At 49.9% G+C, this 20,947-nt stretch overlaps 1 protein-coding gene across 2 annotated transcripts in view; it reads left to right on the top strand.

Moving 5' to 3' along the window:
* TXNDC16 (thioredoxin domain containing 16) overlaps nucleotides 1-20,947 on the top strand; it is a 41,994-nt gene that overhangs the window by 1,964 nt on the left and 19,083 nt on the right. For both annotated transcript variants that reach the window (XM_080394391.1, XM_080394390.1), the window contains exons 2-13: nucleotides 3,696-3,899; nucleotides 4,844-4,926; nucleotides 6,032-6,105; nucleotides 6,943-7,017; nucleotides 7,349-7,470; nucleotides 7,984-8,074; nucleotides 10,192-10,348; nucleotides 12,252-12,418; nucleotides 13,521-13,581; nucleotides 15,036-15,192; nucleotides 16,363-16,509; nucleotides 16,952-17,011. In XM_080394391.1, the coding sequence (XP_080250517.1) occupies nucleotides 3,731-3,899; nucleotides 4,844-4,926; nucleotides 6,032-6,105; nucleotides 6,943-7,017; nucleotides 7,349-7,470; nucleotides 7,984-8,074; nucleotides 10,192-10,348; nucleotides 12,252-12,418; nucleotides 13,521-13,581; nucleotides 15,036-15,192; nucleotides 16,363-16,509; nucleotides 16,952-17,011 (1,363 nt within the window). In that variant the 5' untranslated portion in view covers nucleotides 3,696-3,730. The remainder of the gene's footprint in view (nucleotides 1-3,695; nucleotides 3,900-4,843; nucleotides 4,927-6,031; nucleotides 6,106-6,942; nucleotides 7,018-7,348; nucleotides 7,471-7,983; nucleotides 8,075-10,191; nucleotides 10,349-12,251; nucleotides 12,419-13,520; nucleotides 13,582-15,035; nucleotides 15,193-16,362; nucleotides 16,510-16,951; nucleotides 17,012-20,947) is intronic.

Genomic DNA, 20,947 nt, shown 5'->3' with positions numbered 1-20,947 from the left:
AAATGTGCAAAATAATGCAATATCTGATAAAGAAGTAAGGTTATTCCCAGGCAGCTGTAGGATTCCATAAAACTAACACATAACCTCACCCAGAAAAAAAAAAAGCATAAGCAATATTTCAACAGTTGTCAGCAGTACGTGTCAGCAATCATCAGGCGTGTGATGTGGGGCACTGTATTCTCCTAGTGAAATAAAATCCTGCAGGACAAACCTCGTCCCCCACCCCCAGGCAGTGAAGTGGACGCAGGGTGACAGTTTCCCATAGTGGGTTGCCACCGGAGGGTCACCGTCATCCAGATAAGCTTCAGTGGGATCCCAAGGATGCTTTCTTTGGCCCTGAAGGGCCAATTTATCATCTTTTCAGGAGAAAAGAAATTTGCAAACTATACAGCTGTTGGGACAGCTTCCATCTCCAGGCAAGCTGGCTGCAAGCTGGATGTGTTTGGGAAGGGCTGGCTGGTGGGGCAGTGACGTGCAGCAGATCCGCAGAGCAGCAGGCTGGAACAGAGAGCTTTTCAGGGAGTTTTTCTGGACCCCTTTAAGGAAACCTGTGTGCATGGTCCAAAGAGCAAGAAGAGCCATCAGCGTTACACTCGTCTTTGCGTTTTTCAGCTGCAGCGGCAGGAGGTATATTTGTGCTGGGACATCCAGCCATGCCAGGGAGAGTGTTTCAGCGTTGTTTAGCCTGCTGTAGCTAAGGGGTTGAGTCAGCCCCACGTGGATTTGGGGTCTGTCTTGTGCCAGCAAATTTGGGAGGGCAGCACACTGGTTAACTGCTGCCAGAAGGGCAGGAAAGGCAGGCAAGCAGGCTGCCAAAGCATTGTGCCAGCTGGGAGAGGGGTGAAGGTCCTGCTGCAACAAAAGTCTTGATCTGCATTGATCATGACAGGAGAGGCTGAAGTGACTGCATTTAGGAGCATTCTCAGTGCTCCTGGTTTCAGAGCATCTACCTAGGGCGTTACAACCTGCCAACTGAGGGCTCTGCGGGCTGGAAGATTACTGATAGACTGAAATAAAACAAGGGGGAAGCAGCAGTGTAACATATTTGGACCAGACATAAAGTGTAGGGGTTTTGTAAGAAGGTGATTGATCACCGGGAGGAAAATATTCTGCTGAGGGATGGGGGAGATTTTACATCACTGGCATTTAAGTCCAGGTTGGTGGTGTTTCTCCTGAGTTCGGGGAGGCCCATAGGTGATGGAGATGGTACCTGGCTGTCTGTGCAGTCCGCGATTCCAGTAGGACAGTGGTTCTTCCTCATCTTGTGAGTCATAAAAACCACCCCCCATCACCCCTTGTTGAATGAAATGTGCTGCAGCTTCCTCAGTAATAAATATTGGTAGCCGGGGGCTCTGTGGGGCAAGGTGTCAGGGAAAGCAGCTGGGATCCCGGCAGTGTGGCAGGGCTCCCAGCCCGTGGTTGCTGCTGCAGGACTTCCAAGCAAAACTGATGTGGCACAAGCAATTTATACCAACACAAGCATTTGTGCTGGGTGTCTCAGGTGTATTTGGTTTCATTTTAGATCATCTACAGTAGCCTTAACCACTTTGCCTGGCTCTGGCTTGGAGGTATGACACTGAAGACATCAGCCGGGCCTTTCTACCACCTATGCTGTGCTCTGCTGCCCTGTGGTCCGTGGGCTTGAGGGTTTCCCAGCAGTGACAGAGCTGGTTCACACATCCCTGGTATTTTCACACATCTCTGGTAATCCCGCATGTGGCTGCGGTACCGGGTTCTGGCTGTTTCCAGCCCTATGGCGTTAATTTTCTGTTGATGGAAAAGAGATGACTGAGGAAACGGGCTAAAAGCTGAATACTCAGGTGTGGACTGGTGGAGCACAGAGGGAAGCTGCTGGGCAGGACAGAGTAGGTGAGGATGTGGGTAGGGAAGGGAGGAGCACGCTTTTTTGTGTGAAAAAAGCATGGGGAGGAGCAAGGTCGAGAGTGGTGGGACAGAGTGAGGGGTCGCAGTGAGGCAGGCAGGGCTGATTTTGGGGGAGCTGCAAGGAGAAGAGCAGCAGTCACAGAGGGATGTGGAGAGGGCAGAAGGTGGATGCTAGAAAGGCTACGAGAGCCAGAGGAGACATGAAGCTGGGTAGAGTTGTGTGTTAAGCTGCTGGCACCCTCCTCCAGGTATAATTCCATGAAGTCTTGGAACTCCGTGGAGTCATTGGAGGCTGCTCCTCTTTCCTCCTTGACAGTAAACTCTCCCATTTGACCTGGGCTGGTACCCACATGCCAGGATTTATTTTTCCATCTCGCTGTAGCCAAGTTTGTCATTTAATAAACATCCCCCTGCCCTCATCCCCCTCCCCTCTGTAAATCAGAGGAACAGATGGGAGGGCAAAGGACCAGAAATGCCTGGCACTTCCCAAAGCAGGAAAGAACTGAAGACTTTGAGATGAAAAGAAAAAAAAATTCATGCCTTTCTCAGCTTTGTCTTTGTTCCTTTGTGCCATTCAGGCCTGATCTGCACACCCCACCTGCATGCGAGGGAGCCTGTGAAGGCTGAGCATCCCTGGCTGTCACTGACTGGGAGCAAGGCAGGGGGACTTTGCTTGGTTTTGAGCCTTTGAATTTGGGTTCCTTGCAGAGCAGCAGCAGTAAGCTGACAGCATCTGACAGGGTGTTGGAGGGAATGACAGTCAGTGGACACAGGGGTGTTTGTTAGTGGAAACAGCTGCAGCTCGTGATGCAAAGCAAACAGCTTCTGCATGGCTTCAGTTCCAGCTCTGTCTCTCTGTCGGCCAGGGACCAGCCGTGCTGCAGCACGCGCAGCAGCAGGGAGCGATGCCTGAAGAGCAGGCTGCAAAGGAACCTGGTATTACACAAAGGAATAAAGTGGGAAGAAGGTGTTTTCTCATCCTGAGCCCCTTAATCTGAGCAAGAAGAATTAAACAGCCGTGGCAGGGCAGCCACTTGCATGCTTGGTCTTTGCTCCATTCTCTGAAGCCTTTCACAAATTTCCTTGGCTCCACTCCTAACCAGCTCCATGTGGAGACCCGGCATGGAAGGGAGTAGCTCAGGGGTTTTGCTCCCATGCCACTGATACCAGAATAATGTGAGGCTGGACCGAGCCAGGAGTGACAAACCCGAGGAGCCTGTGCAAACCCCTCTCCCATTTGGTGGAGGTGAAACCTTGAACGGTGGTGAGATGGGGCAGGCACTAGGGGAGGGCTCTTGAACCTGCCCACATCATCTGGCATGGTCTGAAGTGAGCAGTATGGCCCGTCCCTTTGTGAACACCCCTGTCAGTGGCACATGTAATGCTAGTGGCATCCTCAGAGCTTTTTAAAAAGAATTGAGGCATCTTAGGTGGTTGGAGTTTGTTCTTGTATAATACTGTTGCAGAATTCTGCCTGTACATGTAATTTCTGTTTGAGTCTTAAAAAAAAAAAAAAAAAAAAAAAAAAAAAGAGGAAGAAAACCAGCCCTAAACTGAAAGGACCGAGGGTCTGTGCAGTTGCACATGCTGCTCAGAGGAAAGAGAATGGCCTTTGCTGTCATCTTTGCAGTTGTCTGAATCATCTGCTGTTCTAGCAGCTAATTTGTAATGTCCTTAAGATGTTTGTGTCACATCTGGAAATTACAGTCATGCTGTGCCTGCCCAAACAGACAGACACTCTTATATATGTTTGTGTGTGTATATATATATATATACACAATATATATTTTTTTTTTTTACTTTTTTCCCAGCTGTGACTCTCCTGTGCCTGTATCTGATAACAGCCATGTCAGCTCAGAAGGACAGATGGGTGTCTTCCTTCTCTTTCCTGCTCTTCTGCGTTTTCTCCGTCCCAAGGTGGGGAAGTGCAAGGCTGCTGCAGGAGCTGAGCCCCCAGCGGTATTTCAGCAGCTTGCAAGCCGGCAGAGCATCCCTGGCTTATTTCAGCCATAATGGTGTGTATTTAACAGTATGGATTTACATCAGCCTGGGTTTTCAGCAAAGGCTTGGTGAGGGTGTGTGTGAGAGTGGGACAATGAAGAGACAATTCTCGAGACTTTTACACCCAGAGTTATTTTGAAGAGCTGGTTGAGCTCAGCTGGCAAATCTGTGTTTACACAGTTCCAAGTGCTCCTCACAGGCAGAGATGTCTTGGGGTGGGATCTTTCCTGGCTGTGTCCCCAGGGACACTCCTTCAAATCTCTTTGATAATTTTCTGGATTATTTTCTGGAGGTACCATGGAAGAGAAACCCAGCATCCTAAGGACTTGGCCAGTCAAAGGGGCTGGGTTTCTCTGCCATGGTACCTCCCAGGGAAAGGGGGATCCCTTGCATGCAGGGGAACTAAGGGCTGTCAAGAATTAGAAGATCCTTGGCCTTGCCCTTCTTGTTCTGCTCCTTCGTGACCCCCAGGTGTGGTTTCCCAGAGACACTGGTGTGGGCTGAGGTACCAGCACAGCTCCCATGTCAGCGCTGAGGAGCTGGGTGTGTTAGAAAGGAAGGAGGGGAGTCTGAGGCCATTCATGTTGTTGCCTGTAATTAGTTTTGTTTCGGTAAGTGCCTTACTCTGAGTAACAGCAAGATCATATCACATCAAGCACTGTCTCAGTGCGCGGCAGAAGGATGCTCTTGACTTCTGAGGACTTGTAGCCCAGCACAGCAGCACTTGTTTGACAAAACCTATCCCAGTCCCTCTGCCTCCCTCAGCCACATCCCTGCAGGCACCTCCGCCAGCAGCGTGCCACAGCTCCATTTGCCCTGCTCAGACGTCCCAGGGTTGTTTGCCTGGAGACCTTAACATGCTGTTAGAGTGCCAGAGCACGGTGCTTGCCCTGAAGGTCCTCCCATCTGCCTCATCTGTAAAGGGAAGGGATGAAAACCAGGGTTTTTTGTGTTTCAGTTTCTCCTGGTGCCCAGCCCTTCTTGGAGCAGATTGAGAACGCAGCCGAGGCCCTCCAGGACTATGGCATTTCGGTGGTGAAGGTAAATGGGGACAAGGAGTGGGACAGGCTGTTTCTGCAGATTATTTCTGCAGGGCTTCCTGCAGGGTGGGCAGAACCACCCTGGGTACTGACCCCAGAAGAAAGCAGATGTTGGCAGGCCAGGGCACACCATTTTATCCCTTGCCCTGGCCTTACATCTGCTGCTTGGGTGTTGCATCACACCTTCAGCCTGTGGGATGTGGGCAGGTTCCTGTGTCCCAGAGAGGCTCGATGTTGCACCTGTGGCTCCAAACACCATGAAGCGGAGCACTGGCAGTGCTGTGGCTCAGACAGGGGCAGCCCTGAGCTGCCCCCAGCCTCCAGTTCAGTCTCAGTAGATGAACCTGTGTGCTTTGTTGGGCATTCATGGGTTTAGAGGGCACTGAGCGACTCGCATATTTCCCGCTGTTTGGTCTTCTTCATGGGCAACGCCACGTGCCTGGCTTAGCTGGCTGATCTAATCTGGCCTCCCAGCAGCTGCATGGGTGCGTGGAGTTGCCTGCTCATTGCTGGGTACCCACAGGCATGGCACAAGGAAGAGTACGGTCCCCAGTGTGCTGCACAGGAGGGCATCAGCCCGCTCATCTCACCTGGGTGGGACCTGCCCAGCTCCCTCCGTAGCTCCCTCCTGCCAGCTCAAACTGCCGGGAATGATGGATGGGGAGAGTTCACTTTGTTTCAATTCAGTGCAATAAGTATTTCTTATAAAGGAGTTTTTAGCTGCAACTTCATGCAGGTTGAGGTGAGGGAACTACAAATTCCGTGTAATTAGATTATAGAAAGTGCTTATATGTTTGTGTGTGTGTCTTAAATTTCCTCCAGAGACAGGCTAAATTTAATAAGCAAACAGTGATCTGTCACTTTGAATATGCTGGGCAGATCACAAGATCTCTTGATCCCATTAGACCCAAATCAAGGCAGGCTGAGCTGGAGAACTGAAGTACAAGCTCCAAACCCCATCTCTGGACCCTATTTTCTTGTATTTTTCTCTCCCAGCAGGTCTGCAAAGGCTATATTTAGACTCTTGAATGGAAGAAAACCGTAGTGCTGTATGTTTGTAGTTATTTGTGGAGCTGAGTGTCTAATTACATGCTTTCAATGTCTAGGTTCATTGTCCCAAAGAAGATGTCTCAAGATATTGTGGAAAGGAAAATACACTAAGGAAAGCCTACCTGTTCAGGTGAGGAGCGCTTTCTGGGCACCATGATGCCACCCGGCCACAACTGTCATTGCTTGCCAGTGCAGATGTTTGAAGGCAGTGCTGTCAGTGATCAGAGAAGTCTGTGGAGGAAGAGAGGAGCCATGAGGACAGCAGTGACATACAGACTTTAGTGAAAACTACCCCTGAAAGGTCCAACACAGGCAAAGTAGATGCTTTGTTCTCCGTGTCAAACCTCCCGTCCTGCCCCACGCTCCTTTGAGCAGCAGAGGGTTGTGCTGCTACGTGAAACCACGAGAGAAATCCTCCATCAGTGTTCTTCTGTCCTTGTGGCCTCCTACACCAGGTCCTCCAGAGTTATGCTCAGATCACTAGGTTTTGGGTCTAGCCCTAGAAAGAAGTTTTCTTTGCATTTGCTCTTCCTGTGGGTGTGGTTAGCTCATCTGCCCTGGATGTGAAGGTTGAGCTCTTGGTCTCTCCATGGGTTGTCATCTGGAAGCTTCTCCATGAATTGGCTCAGTTCTCATTGACTGTTGTACAGGACCCACAGAAATATTTCCTCTGGTGTAAGAATCTACGGGGTGATGCTTAGTGTGTAGAGAGCTTCTGTCAGCCTGTGCTAGGCTTCTTACCAGCATCAGAAGCTGAGTGAAACAGTAGTGGCGGAGGTGGCTTCACTAAAACGGTGTTGCTGGGACACCTTGTTCTAGGAGATCCCCAAATTAAATTCTAACATTTTCTTGCCAGCCATACCTGCCAGCAGATGTCTGGAAGTATTCAGCAGAGTAAAAATTAAATTAGTACGTGTAGCTAATCTTTCATAGTTTCTTTGGTGATACTCTTTCCTTCCCTCCGTAGAGGTAATATGCTGATCCGAGAGTTCCCCACCGATGCCTTGTTTGACGTGAACTCCATTGTTGCTAACGTTTTGTTGTAAGTACAGACCAGATGCATCTCGGTGAAATCCTTTAATTTCCATTTGCAATTGTTGATATAAAATTTTGCATAAATACAACCCCCACATATTCTGGAGGCTGCTCTCAGCCAAGCAGGAGGCTGCTTCTCTCTTTGGGATAGTTTAACCCTGTTAAATCTATGCCCTTGAGATAACTCACCAGCACACATCTGGGCAGCTGTATTTGGCTGTGAATCTTCAATCTGCCAGCAAGAAACTGGAATTTGACCTTGCTTTTCCCATCACGGTTATGTAGCTGCAAATTTGCTCTTAAAACAGTTGCTGATGCATTTTTTTCTGACTCCTCAGTGCCCTGCTCTTTAATGAAGTTAAATACGTTGAAACACTGGCTGAACTTCAGAACATTGAAAACGCATTGAAAGGGAAGTCGAACATGGTCTTTGCCTATGTACCAGCTACTGGCACAGCAGGTATTAATACTCAGATTTTCTTCTTTGCTCTCCTCCAGAGCCTTTTTTAGTGAGGGGCAAGGGAGCTGGGTTTCTGACCCAAAATCCTGCAAATGGAGGATCAGGGAAACCTGAAAGGGCCACCCAGCCACAAGTTCTCCACCTCTATATGTCTCACTGTGTTTCCAAAGGGATGAGTTGCACCAGCAAAGTTTTGCTGGGAGCATTAACTTTCAGAGATGGACTTGAGAAGGAAAGCAAGCCAGAGGTTACTGTCTTTAAAAATAACTTCATAGGCAGATCTCTGGTTATGCAGTGGAATGGATTCACATCCATCACCTGTGTGTTTACAGGCAATCAGCAACTGGGTCCAGCTCCAGTTACACTGTCACCTTCATAGTGTGTCTTCAGACAGCTGTGGCATTTTACCGAGAGTTTCTGAAAGCCTGGGCACTGGGTGTTTACAATTGGGAAGGATGAAGAGGGAGATCTGGAGGGAGCTGAGATGAGTTCATCTTGCTTTTCTCTTTCCAGAGCACAGAGCCGTGATGGAGGCAGCGTTTGTCTACGGGACTGTGCACCAGTTTGTTCTGACAACTGAGGCAACACTGTTGAAAGACGCTGGGTATGTCCAATGCACCCCCACCAGGGAGAGCTGCTCCCCTGCCCTGTTTGCTCTGCTCTGGGTTTCTCAGATTCCCAGGTCAGATACTGGGGTGGTATTAGGGTGTTATGCCAAGGGTGGGCAGTCAGATCTGGTTTTCTTTTCCAAAACCAGCTGCTGCTTCTGTTCCTGGACTTGGACTAGCCATGCTATTTGTGACTGTTCATGGAATGGGATTTTATGGGAGAAGAGCCCACTGTCTCCTTTCCATAGCTGACTGATCAAACCCCAGCCATGGGTTTTCGGGAGGGCCGATAGAGCTGATGTTACAGTCTTAAAACACTCAGCTTTGTGCTTTGATGACCAAGTCTGGCCAGCTGAGAAGGGTAAGAACTGCTGTAGCAGGTCAGAGCAAAGACCACCCAGCTCCATATCTTACCCCTGCAGTGGCCACAGGTGCTTCACAAAGGACCTGAGGAAATGGATGTGCGTTGCCTGCAGCCTCCCATCTTCTGGCAGTCAGAGGTTTCAGGACTCATGGTGTTAACAGCCACCAGAAGTTTTTAAACACATTTTTAGTTTTCATCTCAGCAACTTCTGGCAGCAGCGAGTTCTCCAGTTCAGCTGCCTGAGACACTGCTCATGTATTTGGGACTTCCCACCCAATGGGAGCTGCCCAGCTCAAGCCATCCTCTTCCCACGCAGGAGGAGCTGCAGTAGAGGGGCAGATCCTTTAACGTGACTTGCTGCTGCTGTGACCTGCTGCAGTCAGGAGGCTGAGCAGGAGGAAGGTGGGAATATCACATAGCACGTTGCATCCTCGGCAAAGCATTTGTACAACGATTTGCCTACCACAGTGGTCCTTCCCAAGGTGCCAGCCCGTCGTCATCAAGGACAGCGCTTCGTGGCCGCCACTAGGTGGCACGCTTGTCATTTGGACAGGAATCGGCTTCGTTCTGCTTAAAGCAGAGGAGACCCCAGCAGGCCATCGCCTTAGCTGGTGAAATGGTGGTAGCTTCACCAACATGACAGCCTTCAGCCAACCGGGACACTGCAGGCTTTGAGGTCTTGCTACTATACTCTACTCTTCCACAGAGAGATCTTAAAACCCTTTACGAAGAAGGTCATCCCTGGTTTAGATGTAGGGAATGGGTGCATAGGGAAAGGAACGTGACTTCCCAGAGTTAACACACAAGCCAACACTAGTGATGGTACCAGAGCAGGAATGACTAACCAGAGACCCATCCCAGCAACTCAACCTCACTGCTTCCTGTGGTGCCGCCAAAAAAAATGCTGTCCAGAAGGTGCAATATTCCTTATACAGTCTGTAAGATGTCATCAGTGAGGTACAGGGCATGAGCAAAGCTGTAGATTTTATCTCTCCATCTCCTCTCAGGGTCTTCACTGCAATGGCATGACTGGTTCCACTGAGAAAAGCTGGTCTTGATGATCTTCTGGAGAAGAGAAGGCTCTGGGCAGACCTTATAGTGGCCTTTCAATAATTAAAGGGGGCTTGCAAAAACGTTGAGGACAGACTTCTTAGTAGGTCCTGCTGTGATAAGGCAAGGGGGTGTGGTTTTAAACTGAAGGAGGACAGATATAGATATGGGGAAGAAGTTCTTCACTACGATGGTGGCGAGGCACTGGCACAGGCTGCCCAGAGCAGCTGTGGATGCCCCATCCCTGGCAGTGCTCAGGGCCAGGCTGGATGGGGCTGGGAGCAACCTGGGCTGGTGGGAGGTGTCCCTGCCCGTGGCAGGGGGTTAGGAACTAAATGGTCTTTAAGATTTCTTCCAACCAAACCAGTCTATGATTCTTGGATTCTGTGATCTTAAAGGTCTTTTCTGACCTAAGTAATTCTGTGATTCTCAGGCTGGGCCAACTTTTCTGGGGTTGGGCTCATTTACATCTGGTGAGCCAGGGTCTTTATTATTTGTTCAGCACAATTCTGAAAGGTACCTGAACCCGATTATACCTGTCAGTAGTAGGGCTATTGAAGAGGTCCTACAAGCCTACCAATCCCTGAACTTGAGGATCATCTGCTCTGTAAAACATCAGCAAACATGGTGATTCTTTTGGGGCATTTTAAAAACCCTGTGGTGGATGCTCAGCATGGGTTGTTTTTTTTTCTCTCACAGCAATGATGAGCCTGATGTGCCATCTGCATGGCTGTTGTTCTGCCACTGCCAGCAGGCCACGGACCTGGCACAACCCTGCAGGAGGACAGCTATGGGGCAGGCTCTGACAATGCTCAACATCCACAGACACCTCAAGCTTATGGGAGCTCCTCTGGTGGTATGACTGGGAAAGAGGAACCACTTGCCCTGTGGGCACGAGGGCAGCTGGGGTGGATGTGAGGATGAGGGAGGTGTGAGCAGAAGGCAAGGCTGAGTATGAGAATCTGCCCCTTCCCCGTGAAGTTAATGACAAAGCTTCCAGGTCAGGTCCAAGGAAGACACAGGCACGGGGCTGGATGGGAGCGACACTGCATTGCACTGCTCAGCTTGCTTAGACCTTTCCAGGGAGCCCTGGCACCAATGTCTGGTCCTCTAGTTGTCTGTAAGCACCATGAGTGGGAATGGGGTGGAGGTGTTTCTTGGACTTTGCTGGAACATTAGGATAGGGTAGGGTAGGATAGGATAGAATAGAATAAAATAGAATAGGACTAGACTATTTCAGCTGGAAGGGACCTACAACGATCATCTAGTCCAACTGCCTGACCAGTTCGGGGCCGACCAAAAGTTAAAGCGTGATATTAAGGGCATCATCCAAATGCCTCTTAAACACCGACAGGCTCAGGTCATCAACCACCTCTCTAGGGAGCCTGTTCCAGTGTTTGACTATCTTCTTGGTAAATAAATGCTTCCTAATGTCCAGTCTAAACCTCCCTTGGTGCAGTGTTGAACCATTCCCGTACATCCCATCTCTGGATACCAGAGAGAAGAGATCAGCACCTCCCTCTCCATGGCACCTCCTGAGGAAGCTGTAGGGAGCAGTGCGGTCAGCCCCCAGCCTCCTTTTCTCCGAACTAAACAAACCCAAAGTCCTTAGGTGCTCCTAGGCTCCCCACAGGAGGCTCAGCACCCTGGGGAGTTTGTATCAGTCGTCCTCTGAGGCCCCCAGCATCAGGGGGACACGGCCCTGCTGGAGCGAGTCCAGAGGAGGCCACGGAGATGCTCAGAGGGCTGGAGCCCCTCTGCTGTGGAGACAGGCTGAGGGAGTTGGGGCTGTTCAGCCTGGAGAAGAGAAGGCTGCGGGGAGACCTGACAGCACCTGCCAGTACCCAAAGGGGCCGACAGGGAAGCTGGGGAGGGGCTTTTTACAGGGGCCTGGAGTGCAGGACAAGGGGGAATGGCTTTAAACTGAAAGAGGAGGACAGATTTAGGTGAGATACGAGGAAAACATTTTTTACTGAGGGCAGCGAGGCACCAGACCAGGTTGCCCAGAGCAGCTGTGGATGCCCCATCCCTGGGAGTGCTCAGGGCCAGGCTGGATGGGGCTGGGGGCAACCTGGGCTGGTGGGAGGTGTCCCTGCCCGTGGCAGGGGGTTGGAACTGGATGGTCTTTAAGGTCCCTCCCAACCCAAACTTTTCTATGATTCATGCCTTGGTGAACACAAGGGGCTGGAGGTTCCCTCCTATCTCCTCGTCCCATGGGGCAGTGAACTTCAGCAGGCCTCCAGTTCCCACCGGTGACATCTCTGCCCAGCCAAAAGGACAGGTAGATGAGCTGGGAAGTGCCTCCTTCAGCCAGCATGGGTTAGGCTCATGGAGGGAAGGCACTTTGTTAAGCAGCTCCGTGCTGTCGTGAAGTAGCACGTCCAAGGCAGGAAGGGAGAGGATGCCAGCTCTTGCATGTTGTGGCTGGGACTCTCAAAGTGCCCCAGGGAATGGATGGCAGGTAAATAAAAGTTAATGGAGTTCTGACATCTGGAGTTGCTAAGTCACAAAGAACGTGCATAATAGTGCCTGGGTTTTTAACAGGGAGAGTCATGACAGGTTAGAACAATTTAACTGGGATTGTGTGGGTTCTGCTTCAATTGATGTTTTAGAATCAGAGTTGGAGGCTTTTTTTCTCGAGGGCCTCATTATTTTTGTGTCTGGGGAACACACAGTGGCTTGGGCTGTACAGGAGAAGACCTGAGGTATCTTCAAGTGGTGTGGAGATGTGCTGCAGTATAACCATTTCTCTTCTCCAGACAGAGGTTGCTGAGGACCCAGAGAAGGTTTCCACCGTTCACTTACAGCTTGGGCTACCACTTGTGTTCATCCTTAGCCAGAAAGAGACCTACGAGGCTGACAGGAGGACAGCAGAGTTTGTGGCCTGGCGGCTCTTAGGGAAAGCAGGAGTTGCCCTTTTGTCCAGGTATTTGCTCTTGGGTGTTTTGGGGTTCTCCTGGCTTTTTGTGGTGTTTCCAAGCTCAGTTACCCCATCGCCAGGATGAGATTCAATGGGCTTACTCACATTTGGGTGAGAGGCATTAAAACTAGGCTACGTCCTGCAAGAGGGTGTCACGTTTAAGGACTTGCCCAGAATCAGATTAGTTTGGTTTCAGACTGGCTGGAAGCGTAGAAACATTTGAGTTTCTTGCTGACTTAGAAGTGGAAAAACAGACTAAGAGAGATTTTGGAAAGGAAATTTAGCACAGATGGAAGGTTTGTATTTTGCCCTCAAATTAAGGGCAGAAGGAGATCCAGTAAAGGAGGTGGACTGTGGGTGCTAGGATGCGATCAAGGTCTCTGCTCAGTGAGTGATGCCTCCTGAGTCAACAAGGGCTCTTGGAGTTAAAGCAACACGCTTGCTCCCCAGGAGCGCAGGAGACACGCTTGTGGCTGGCCATAGGGCAGCTGTGCTGAGCATACCTGCCCTCCTCCATGGCTGACCTTCGTTACTTCTCTCTGCTCCATGGGCTCAGGAGCAGCCTGCGTACACCAGACTGGCTTGTGTTTGAAAACGCTTCCATGCTATCTTGCCAAAGGAGGTGTGCAGCCCCCGTAGGCATGGTTGCACAGCCTCTGGGGATGTCTGCTGGCGGCTGTGCAAATGGGAGGAGGTGGAGGAAGGATGGGTGTGGGTTCTTTCATTCCAGCTTTCTGCCACCGTGGTACCTCCCTGTATGGAGGCACTTCTTGGTTCCATGTAGTCATGAGCTGAAGTCCACCAGCAGAGCAGCTGCGCTGGGATGTGGCTACCAGTGTGTGAGCAAAGACTTGAATCACAGAAAGGGAATCCAAGCCCCTTGTGAAATAGGCATGTTGTGCAGTGCAGTGCCACCAGAAGGTCATTTAGAGCCTATTTCTCCGCCACTGACATTGATTCTGGGTTCCTGCAAGTTCTTGGGAGCCTTGAAGCACAACTCTGTGAGGACGTGGTGCTGCTGAGAGGTGGGCTTGCCAGCCAGGCAGGCTAAATGGAGGGGGTGACCTTGCGTGTCACACCATCTAATGTTCACTTTGTATTTTGGAAGGGACCACGTAGATTTGAACATTCTGCTCCAGTCAAACGTCGCTCTCAAGACGCCAGATGAGGTTAGATGCTGGATTTCTTTCTTGTACAACTCTCATTTCCCTATCTGGGCATGGTGCTCTTGAGAGGTGTTGGGATGTTGCTTGGCTCCGTTGTTATCTGACAGCCTTCCCAGAAGCTCAAGGGGAAGTGTCTTTCCCTAGATGCATGCATGTATTTGGAACTGCCCGAGTCTGGTGCTGCAGAGCAGTTGTACGTGCTGGCAAAGATAAAATACGGAGTTTATTTTGGATTCAAAACGTAGGGTGACATCTCTGTTACACCTTAAGGCAACACAAGGTTGTGAACTAGCTAAGGTAGTAGTCCAAGTGCAAAATCCCCAAAGATCTGGACTTCTGAAGGCCCTTGCCCCCTTAGGAAAAGCGTTCAAAAGACGGGAGAGGAAATGAGTGTGAAACTAAGAGCAGACAACCAAAGGTCTGTGCTGAACTGATGTAGCTGAATGCCTCTGGCAGAGATCTGGGAAAAGGGCAGGGTGTAAGTTAAATGAGGTTGATCAAGATGAGCTAAACTCTGGAGGGACCTGACCCAGCTTGTGAGGCAAGATGGAATTCAGTGCCGACAAATGCCAGGGAGCACACGTTGCCCCAGATTACCTGAACTGTCACACTTGTGATTGCAAAGATACAGGATCAGACCTGAACCTGAGCATCCCCTGAGGGCTTCCCATGCCCTGGTGAGAGATGTGCATGTGGTGTTTCTCCTCCTAGAGCCAATGGGAGGTGCCAGCAGTTTGTCATTTCTCTCAGTTCATTATCAAATCAATTTTTTCTGAAGTGCCTTTCGCTGAGACAGTGCCAGAACATTTTTTTTTAAGCTGACAAGGTCTCCTTTCTGAGAAATGCATTTTGCTCTTTTCTTTCCAAATACATTTTGCTCCTTTGTTTACATGGATTGGCAGCCTGTGTACACTGGGGAGCACTCTTTTTGCTTGAGCTTCATGAGATAAAGGATTTTTTGTGCCAGTTTCCTAGGCTGTGATGGGCTGCTCTGACCAAGCCTGACCCCTCCTAGTCTGGGGGCAGCCATACAGACCCCGTACCTCCCCACTCTCCTTCATTGTTTGGCCACTGGGCTTTTTCTTGCAGTGGTAGATCTATGTTGAGACGCTGGGAGGTGCAGTGGGTGTTCACTTTCACAACTCCAGGCACAGGATCCCACATAGACACAGTTACTTCCTTGCAAGGAGATGTCAGTCTGCGGTGAGAAAAACTCATGCACGGGTGGAAGTGGGCAAAACATCAGTCTGGAGTGAAAAAAACTCACGCACAGGTGAAAGTGGGCCAAAAAAACACATCCCAGAAGCTTCCTTGCTTGGCAGCTTTAAGAATCTGTTGACATACACCCAAAAGTAAGAAGTTGGGTGATGGTGCCCCATCAGCCTGGAGTTTGATTTGCAGGCAGAAGAGGCAGAGAGTGATGTTTTGCTCTCACTGATTTATTCCGTTTTCTTTAGGGAGTGCCAATCAAATACCTGGTCTTGGAAGACACTGATGAAGTTATAACCCTGGTGGAAGATAAGAACAAGGTTGAACAAATCCAGAAGGAGGAGAAGGAGGAGGAAGAGGAAGAGGAGGAGGAAGAAGAGGATGAAAAAGAGAATAACAATCAAGGTGTGCAAATAACAGTGAAAAGCTGATTGTCATCAGATAGGACATGCAGTCAGCACCTGCTAGGGACATGCAGGCACGTGTAAAAGCATTAGAGAACACTTTTGCAAATCCAAGGCAAGCTATCACAGTCACATCACGGCTGTACAAAGTGGCTCTTTCATTCTTTGCAGATCACTGGAGTTTCGTGACAGACAGGAATAATTTTTAGGGGAAACACTAGGGAGAAAAATCAGCAGCCGTTAGAGAAAGTGTTGCAGAAGTGCTGCATGTGAAGTGCATGCAGGAGTGGAATGGGGGTGCTTCTGCTTGAGCACATCCAGCTTCAGAGGCATGAGGAGTTTAAAGTACACCCAACACTGTCTCCTTTTCAAGCATCAGAAGAAAAGCCTCAGAATTGTCAGTCCCTTTGGAAAGCTTTGAGACATGTTTTTGTAAGAGCTGTTCCAGACTTGCTTTCTGCAGGGAGAAAACACTAGGCCCTGCAATGTGTCCTTGAAAATGCACTTGCTTTCCATACAAAATTGGTTTCCTTTTCCAAAAAAAGTGGCACAGGATCCTAGAGGAGCCAATGTGCTTGAAGAATAGTGTTCAAATCAGGGGGCACAACTGGTGTGAGATGGCATAAGTGCATTTTGATGAGTTGGTGTGTGTGTCTGTGCCTCCACTCCCCTATACGAGGCAGTTGCCCCTGCTGCCAGTCACCGTGTCTCTGCTGAGAGGTGCTGGCTAACATAGGGGGACCTTATTGCTCTCGGCAGCTACCTGAAAGGAGGGTGTAGCGAGGTGCGGTCAGTCTCTTCTCCCAGGTAACTAGTGACAGGACAAGAGAAAATGGCCTCAAGTTGCGCCAGGGGAGGTTTAGATTGGATATGAGGAAAAATGTCTTCACCAAAAGGATTGTCAAGCACTGGCACAGGCTGCCCAGGGACATGGTGGAGTCACCATCCCTGGAGGTGTTTAAAAGATGCACAGATGTGGTGCTTAGGGACAGGGTTTAGTGGTGGGCTTGGCAGTGCTGGGTTAACGGTTGGACCTGATGATCTGAAAGGTCTTTTCCAACCTAAATGGTCCTGAGATTCTATAAGAAGATGCCACTGGGGTGGCACAGGGGGCTGCAGTTCCCTCTGCCCTGTGTGTGTGCGCTCATGCAGGGCTGTGGGTCCCTTGCAGACGTTCAGGATGATCAGGTGGTGGAAGCCGTTTCCAGGGACAAGAAGCGAGAGCTGCCCCTGGAGCAGATCCTTGTCCTGACGGAAGAGACCTTCCACTCTGCCCTCTTGGAGACTGCCCGGACTGTGGTGCTGTTCTATGCCAGCTGTGAGTATGACGTGTAGCCTTCTCTAAGCTTGCACTGCTCGCCATGCTCTCCATAATGTGGTGATCCTGTAGACAAGTTTAAACGATAAATAAATGCCGCATCCTGCCCTGTGGGCCTCCACCCACTGTTAGCAATCAGATTAATTCTGGTGATGTGTGCAGACAGCAGCTCCCAGTACAGAAGACGTTCATAGGTTTTTAACCTTCATTTTACAGGGACTGAATGTAGGATAAGAGGGGAAATTGTGATAGCATGGACTCAAGGGATAGCCTAGACAGCCTGGTTGCTGCCAAAGTCCAATTATCCTTATTTCTTTCAAGTCTTTTGGAGCTTGAAGCACCTTAGGATGCAGAGAATCATAATGTGACATTATTAGTGGGCGAGGTGGGGCTGGTCTGTCACCTGTATGTCCCTCAAGGCTGTGTCTCTCCTGTGTTTCAGGGGAGGCAGTGTCCCTGGCAGTGCTGCGGTCTTACACCGAGGTAGCCGATCACCTGAAAGGTAAGGTGCCACAGGGCTGGGTGCTTTACAGCTGGCATCCACCTGCCCTGGCAGGAGGAACCAGAAGCCTGGGAGGGTGTTGGTAGTACTTCCTTACCCAGAATGTACACATTTTTTTCCCCTCAGACTCTTAAGAAAGGCATACCCACATCAGGTTGCTTAAGAAGAGTCCTTTGTTTCTTATTTAGGGATCTTTGCAGTCCATTTACGCCTCTATAAAGTCATGGGACCGGGCACGCAGCCTTGGCATGCAGCCTTCTGCAGTCACCTTATGTTGTTGGTGTAAATTGGCACACGGCAGCTGCTCCAACTGCCTTACAGCTGAGGTGGCGATGTTGGTGGGCACAGTGGCAGCATGATGGACGGTGGTGATGGTGGTGATGACGATGGTGATGTTGGTGGGCACAGTGACTGTGTGATGAATGCCCAAGAGTGTGGGGAGGACCAGGGCAGAGCATCAGCAGCAGTGGGTGACATGGGGTGGGTGGGCTTTGGGGCGAGGAAGAACAAACAGCAGGCACTGTAGCCTGCATCTTGGAAACAGGATCCTCTCTGTGCCCCTCAGTGCTAGGTCCTGCACAGACCCAGGAGATGCACAGCAAATCAGTGTGCTGGGTGGCACATCAGATCTCCTGTCCTTGGAAGTACTTAATCTAGAAAGGGGCAGTAATTTGCCCTGGTTTTGGTGGAAAGCATGGCAGACAGGTGTGGGCAGGCACTGCCTGGGCAGGACAGTGTCAGAGGAAGAATTTACAATGATGATGCCTTCAGGGCCTGGAGACTGTCTTAATTACATAGGAAGTCTTGCAGGCAGCCACAGAAATCCATAAATAACACGTGACAGTAAAGAATCAGCTACACTTAAAGACAGCACACATTGGGTAGTCTGGTAGTAAAGGCAGAAGGGAGTGATCTTTCAAGAGGGTCTCAGCAGTTCTTGAGCAGTGTAAGCCCCAGTTCAGCTTCGTTCAGGTCTTCAGCCCCATCCCTCTGCGATTAGTGGAAAGAGGTGGGTTCTTCTGCACATCCATCATGAGCTGAATCTCTTCCAGAAAGGTCTCTTTCACCCTCTGGCTCCAGGGAACTCAGAGGTGGCTTCATCCCCAAGTCATTGCAGCACAGTGGGGAAATCGGATGGATCTGGGCAAGAGCTGTTCTGGCACCCCTGGAGGTGGCTGGTGCCTTCTCTTGGTTTTCTTCTTCATCAAGGTGGCACTCCCCTGGGAGTGGGCACCACATTCTGCAGAGTGCAAGCAGGATTCGGGCTGAGCTGTCAGCAGTGGGGACATGTGTAGAGCCTGCAGAGGACCCGGCCAACTTTCTGGGAAGCAGATTCAGTGGGAATTGCTTACAAGAAACCCTCCTGGGAACGCTGCGGACAGTGCTGTGGTTTGGATGCAAGTGATTCTGCATTCATAGATTGCATGGAGGGAAAGTCATCAGCAGCTTTGATCTGGACCGAAATCCCAGGAATAAACAGGAAAGCTCAGAGGGAGTGGTTGTTGTTAGAGATGTTATGGTTGTTGATGGTTTGGGGTTTCTTTTAGACTGCCCAGCAGTCAGACCAGCTAGGGGAGCAGCTTGGGAAAGGCAGTAGATGAAACCCTGCCTCTTCCTCAGCCAGTGGCCAAGCCTTGGCTGATTCCGTGCGTGCGGCCAGGCTTTCACCATGTGTTTTTTGAATGATTTGATAACAATCTCGGTACGTGGAAGCAGACACCGGCAGATTCTCAACAGAGATTAGGAACCAATTGGGGTTAGGGCCTTTCCTCTGTGATCAGTGAGATCCCACCGAAGACTCCCAGGCCAGATGTGACCTGTGGAATGTCTCCAGTCTGCTTTCCCTACTGCAGCCTTGGAGAGGATGGAGAGCGGCTGCATTAGTGGATCTGGAGTTCTTTGTCCCTGCTGCTGAGGGAGCCTCAGGCACAGGTGGGCTACCAGGGGAGCTGGAAGACCTAAAAGGATGGGGGTCCCTGGGCTTTCAGTTATGGCCAGGGCGAGGGGAGATCCAGCCGTGCAAGGGACAGGTCTGGATCAAGAAGAAGATCTTGAGCTGTGCAGGACTGAGAATAAAACCTGGGGCATGGCTTTGGGGCAATCTCACAGCTCCCCCAGAAGTGCTGGTGTTCCTGCCTGCTCTCTGGGGTGGAGCTCTCCCCCAAGGGCTGAGAAGACACGACCAGCTGTCTGAGGCATGAATCACCCGCTCTGGAGCCACATTTTGAATTGCAGAACCAGGTCCCACTTCTGATGCCAATTCTTTGTGCAAAATGGCACTAAGAACGGGCCCTATGAGATCAAGTGCCAAGGGAGTGGGGGAGGCTGGAGACTGGAATGACCCTGTGAATCATCCAATAACAGATGTTCAGCATATCGTCACAAAATTAATTTTATAGCCTCCCAAGTGTTTTTCCTTTGTTGAGAGATCCAATCTAGCAAGAGAAAAAGACAAGCACGTCTGTCTTGCTGAAGCAAGCACGTTTTCTGCTCTGGCAGCAAGAGCGTGCCATTCTCACTGCCACTGGGGCTAACTGCTGCAGGTCTTGGTCTCTTCTGCAGGATGGGAATTTATGGAAGCAGCACCCATGAAGGGGGTGTGAAGGTGAGGCAGTGCTGAGCATTTCTTAGGTGTGTCATTGGCCTTTTTTGCAAAGAAGAGAGGAAAAAAATGTCTAAGAAGAACGATAGGCTATGATGAAACACAGTTCTGCTTCCTTCTTCTGTGCTTCTGTGGTCTTCTTGGCCAATGACTTCCAGAGACAGGGGTCTGAAGTTGTAGTTCAAAGGCATGAAAATCACTGGTGTGATTTAGCAATGTATATTCATGGAACCTAAATCTGGAGTAAGGATTCCATATTGAATTCGTCCTCTTGAAGTGCAGCACCGCGTACATAATTTACCTGTCTTTCATGTTGTAGCCTTTGGAACAGCTCTTCAAGTGAGCTGTTTCTAATGCCAGTTCTGCCCTCCAAAGGATTAGAAGTTTAAGAGATTCTTGATTTTTCTTGTTCCCTGTAACACTGATGATTTGTCTTGTCCTGGTTTTATAAGACCCCCAGAACAGAGGTCCTTGCTGTTTGCTGGTTTTAGTAGCACCTGAAATCACAGAACAGTAGGATCTCGTTTTCCTCTTTCAGCTTTCTTCCCATCCAGCAGCCCAACAGTGACCACAGGGCTGAACAGTCTGTTGCTGTTACTCAACTCCTGAAACTGCTGCTTGTTTTGTAATTAATAATATTGTGCAGATTGGGATGGGAGAATGGTCATCCTGTACAAGGTGTTCCTCAGGCCAGATGGGGCTCCTTTGGAGGTAGTATCCAAATACTAAAACTCATATACGAGGGACCTTAGAGCAGCCTTGCAACTCAGTTTTAATGAGACATCAAAGCCCCGTTTCCATGTCATTATTTTTCACAGTTGGGCAAGACACAAGATTATGTGGTAGCAGATGATGAAAAACAGCTATACTGGATCAAAGGTGTGAAAAAAATCCAAGGGCAGGCTTTTAATTTCAGATGTTATTTCAGAGCCTGGAGAATGACACAAACCATTTCTGCTCTCGTGGAGTGTTTTGACAACTCCTGGCTGTCTGAGTGGAATAGACCCTTAGGCCCATGCTGCTGCTTGCTTTTTCTGTACATGAGTTTGACACAAGGCAGAACAGCAGCGAACTCCTCATGTGAGCTGTGAAAGCAGAACATAAAATGAGGGTGGCAGAAAGTGGTCCAGTGGGATGCCAAGGACGTAGGGATAGGAGATAGGAACACACGCTAAGATCACATCTGCCATCACCCTGGTCTGTGGAGATGCCTTGCCCATCCCTGGCAGACACGTTTCTGACCTGTGATTAAAACCCTTCCACAGCTTCTCTGCCAGAAAGGCTTCAGCTGTGCTTGGTTCTCAGTTGCTTGTTTTAATATTTGGGCAAAGCTC

The sequence above is a fragment of the Falco punctatus genome (assembly GCF_963210335.1).
Source record: "Falco punctatus genome assembly, chromosome: 7".
NCBI lineage: Eukaryota > Metazoa > Chordata > Aves > Falconiformes > Falconidae > Falco > Falco punctatus.
Note: the sequence above shows the minus strand (reverse complement) of the source record. Positions and strands in the feature narration are given on the sequence as shown.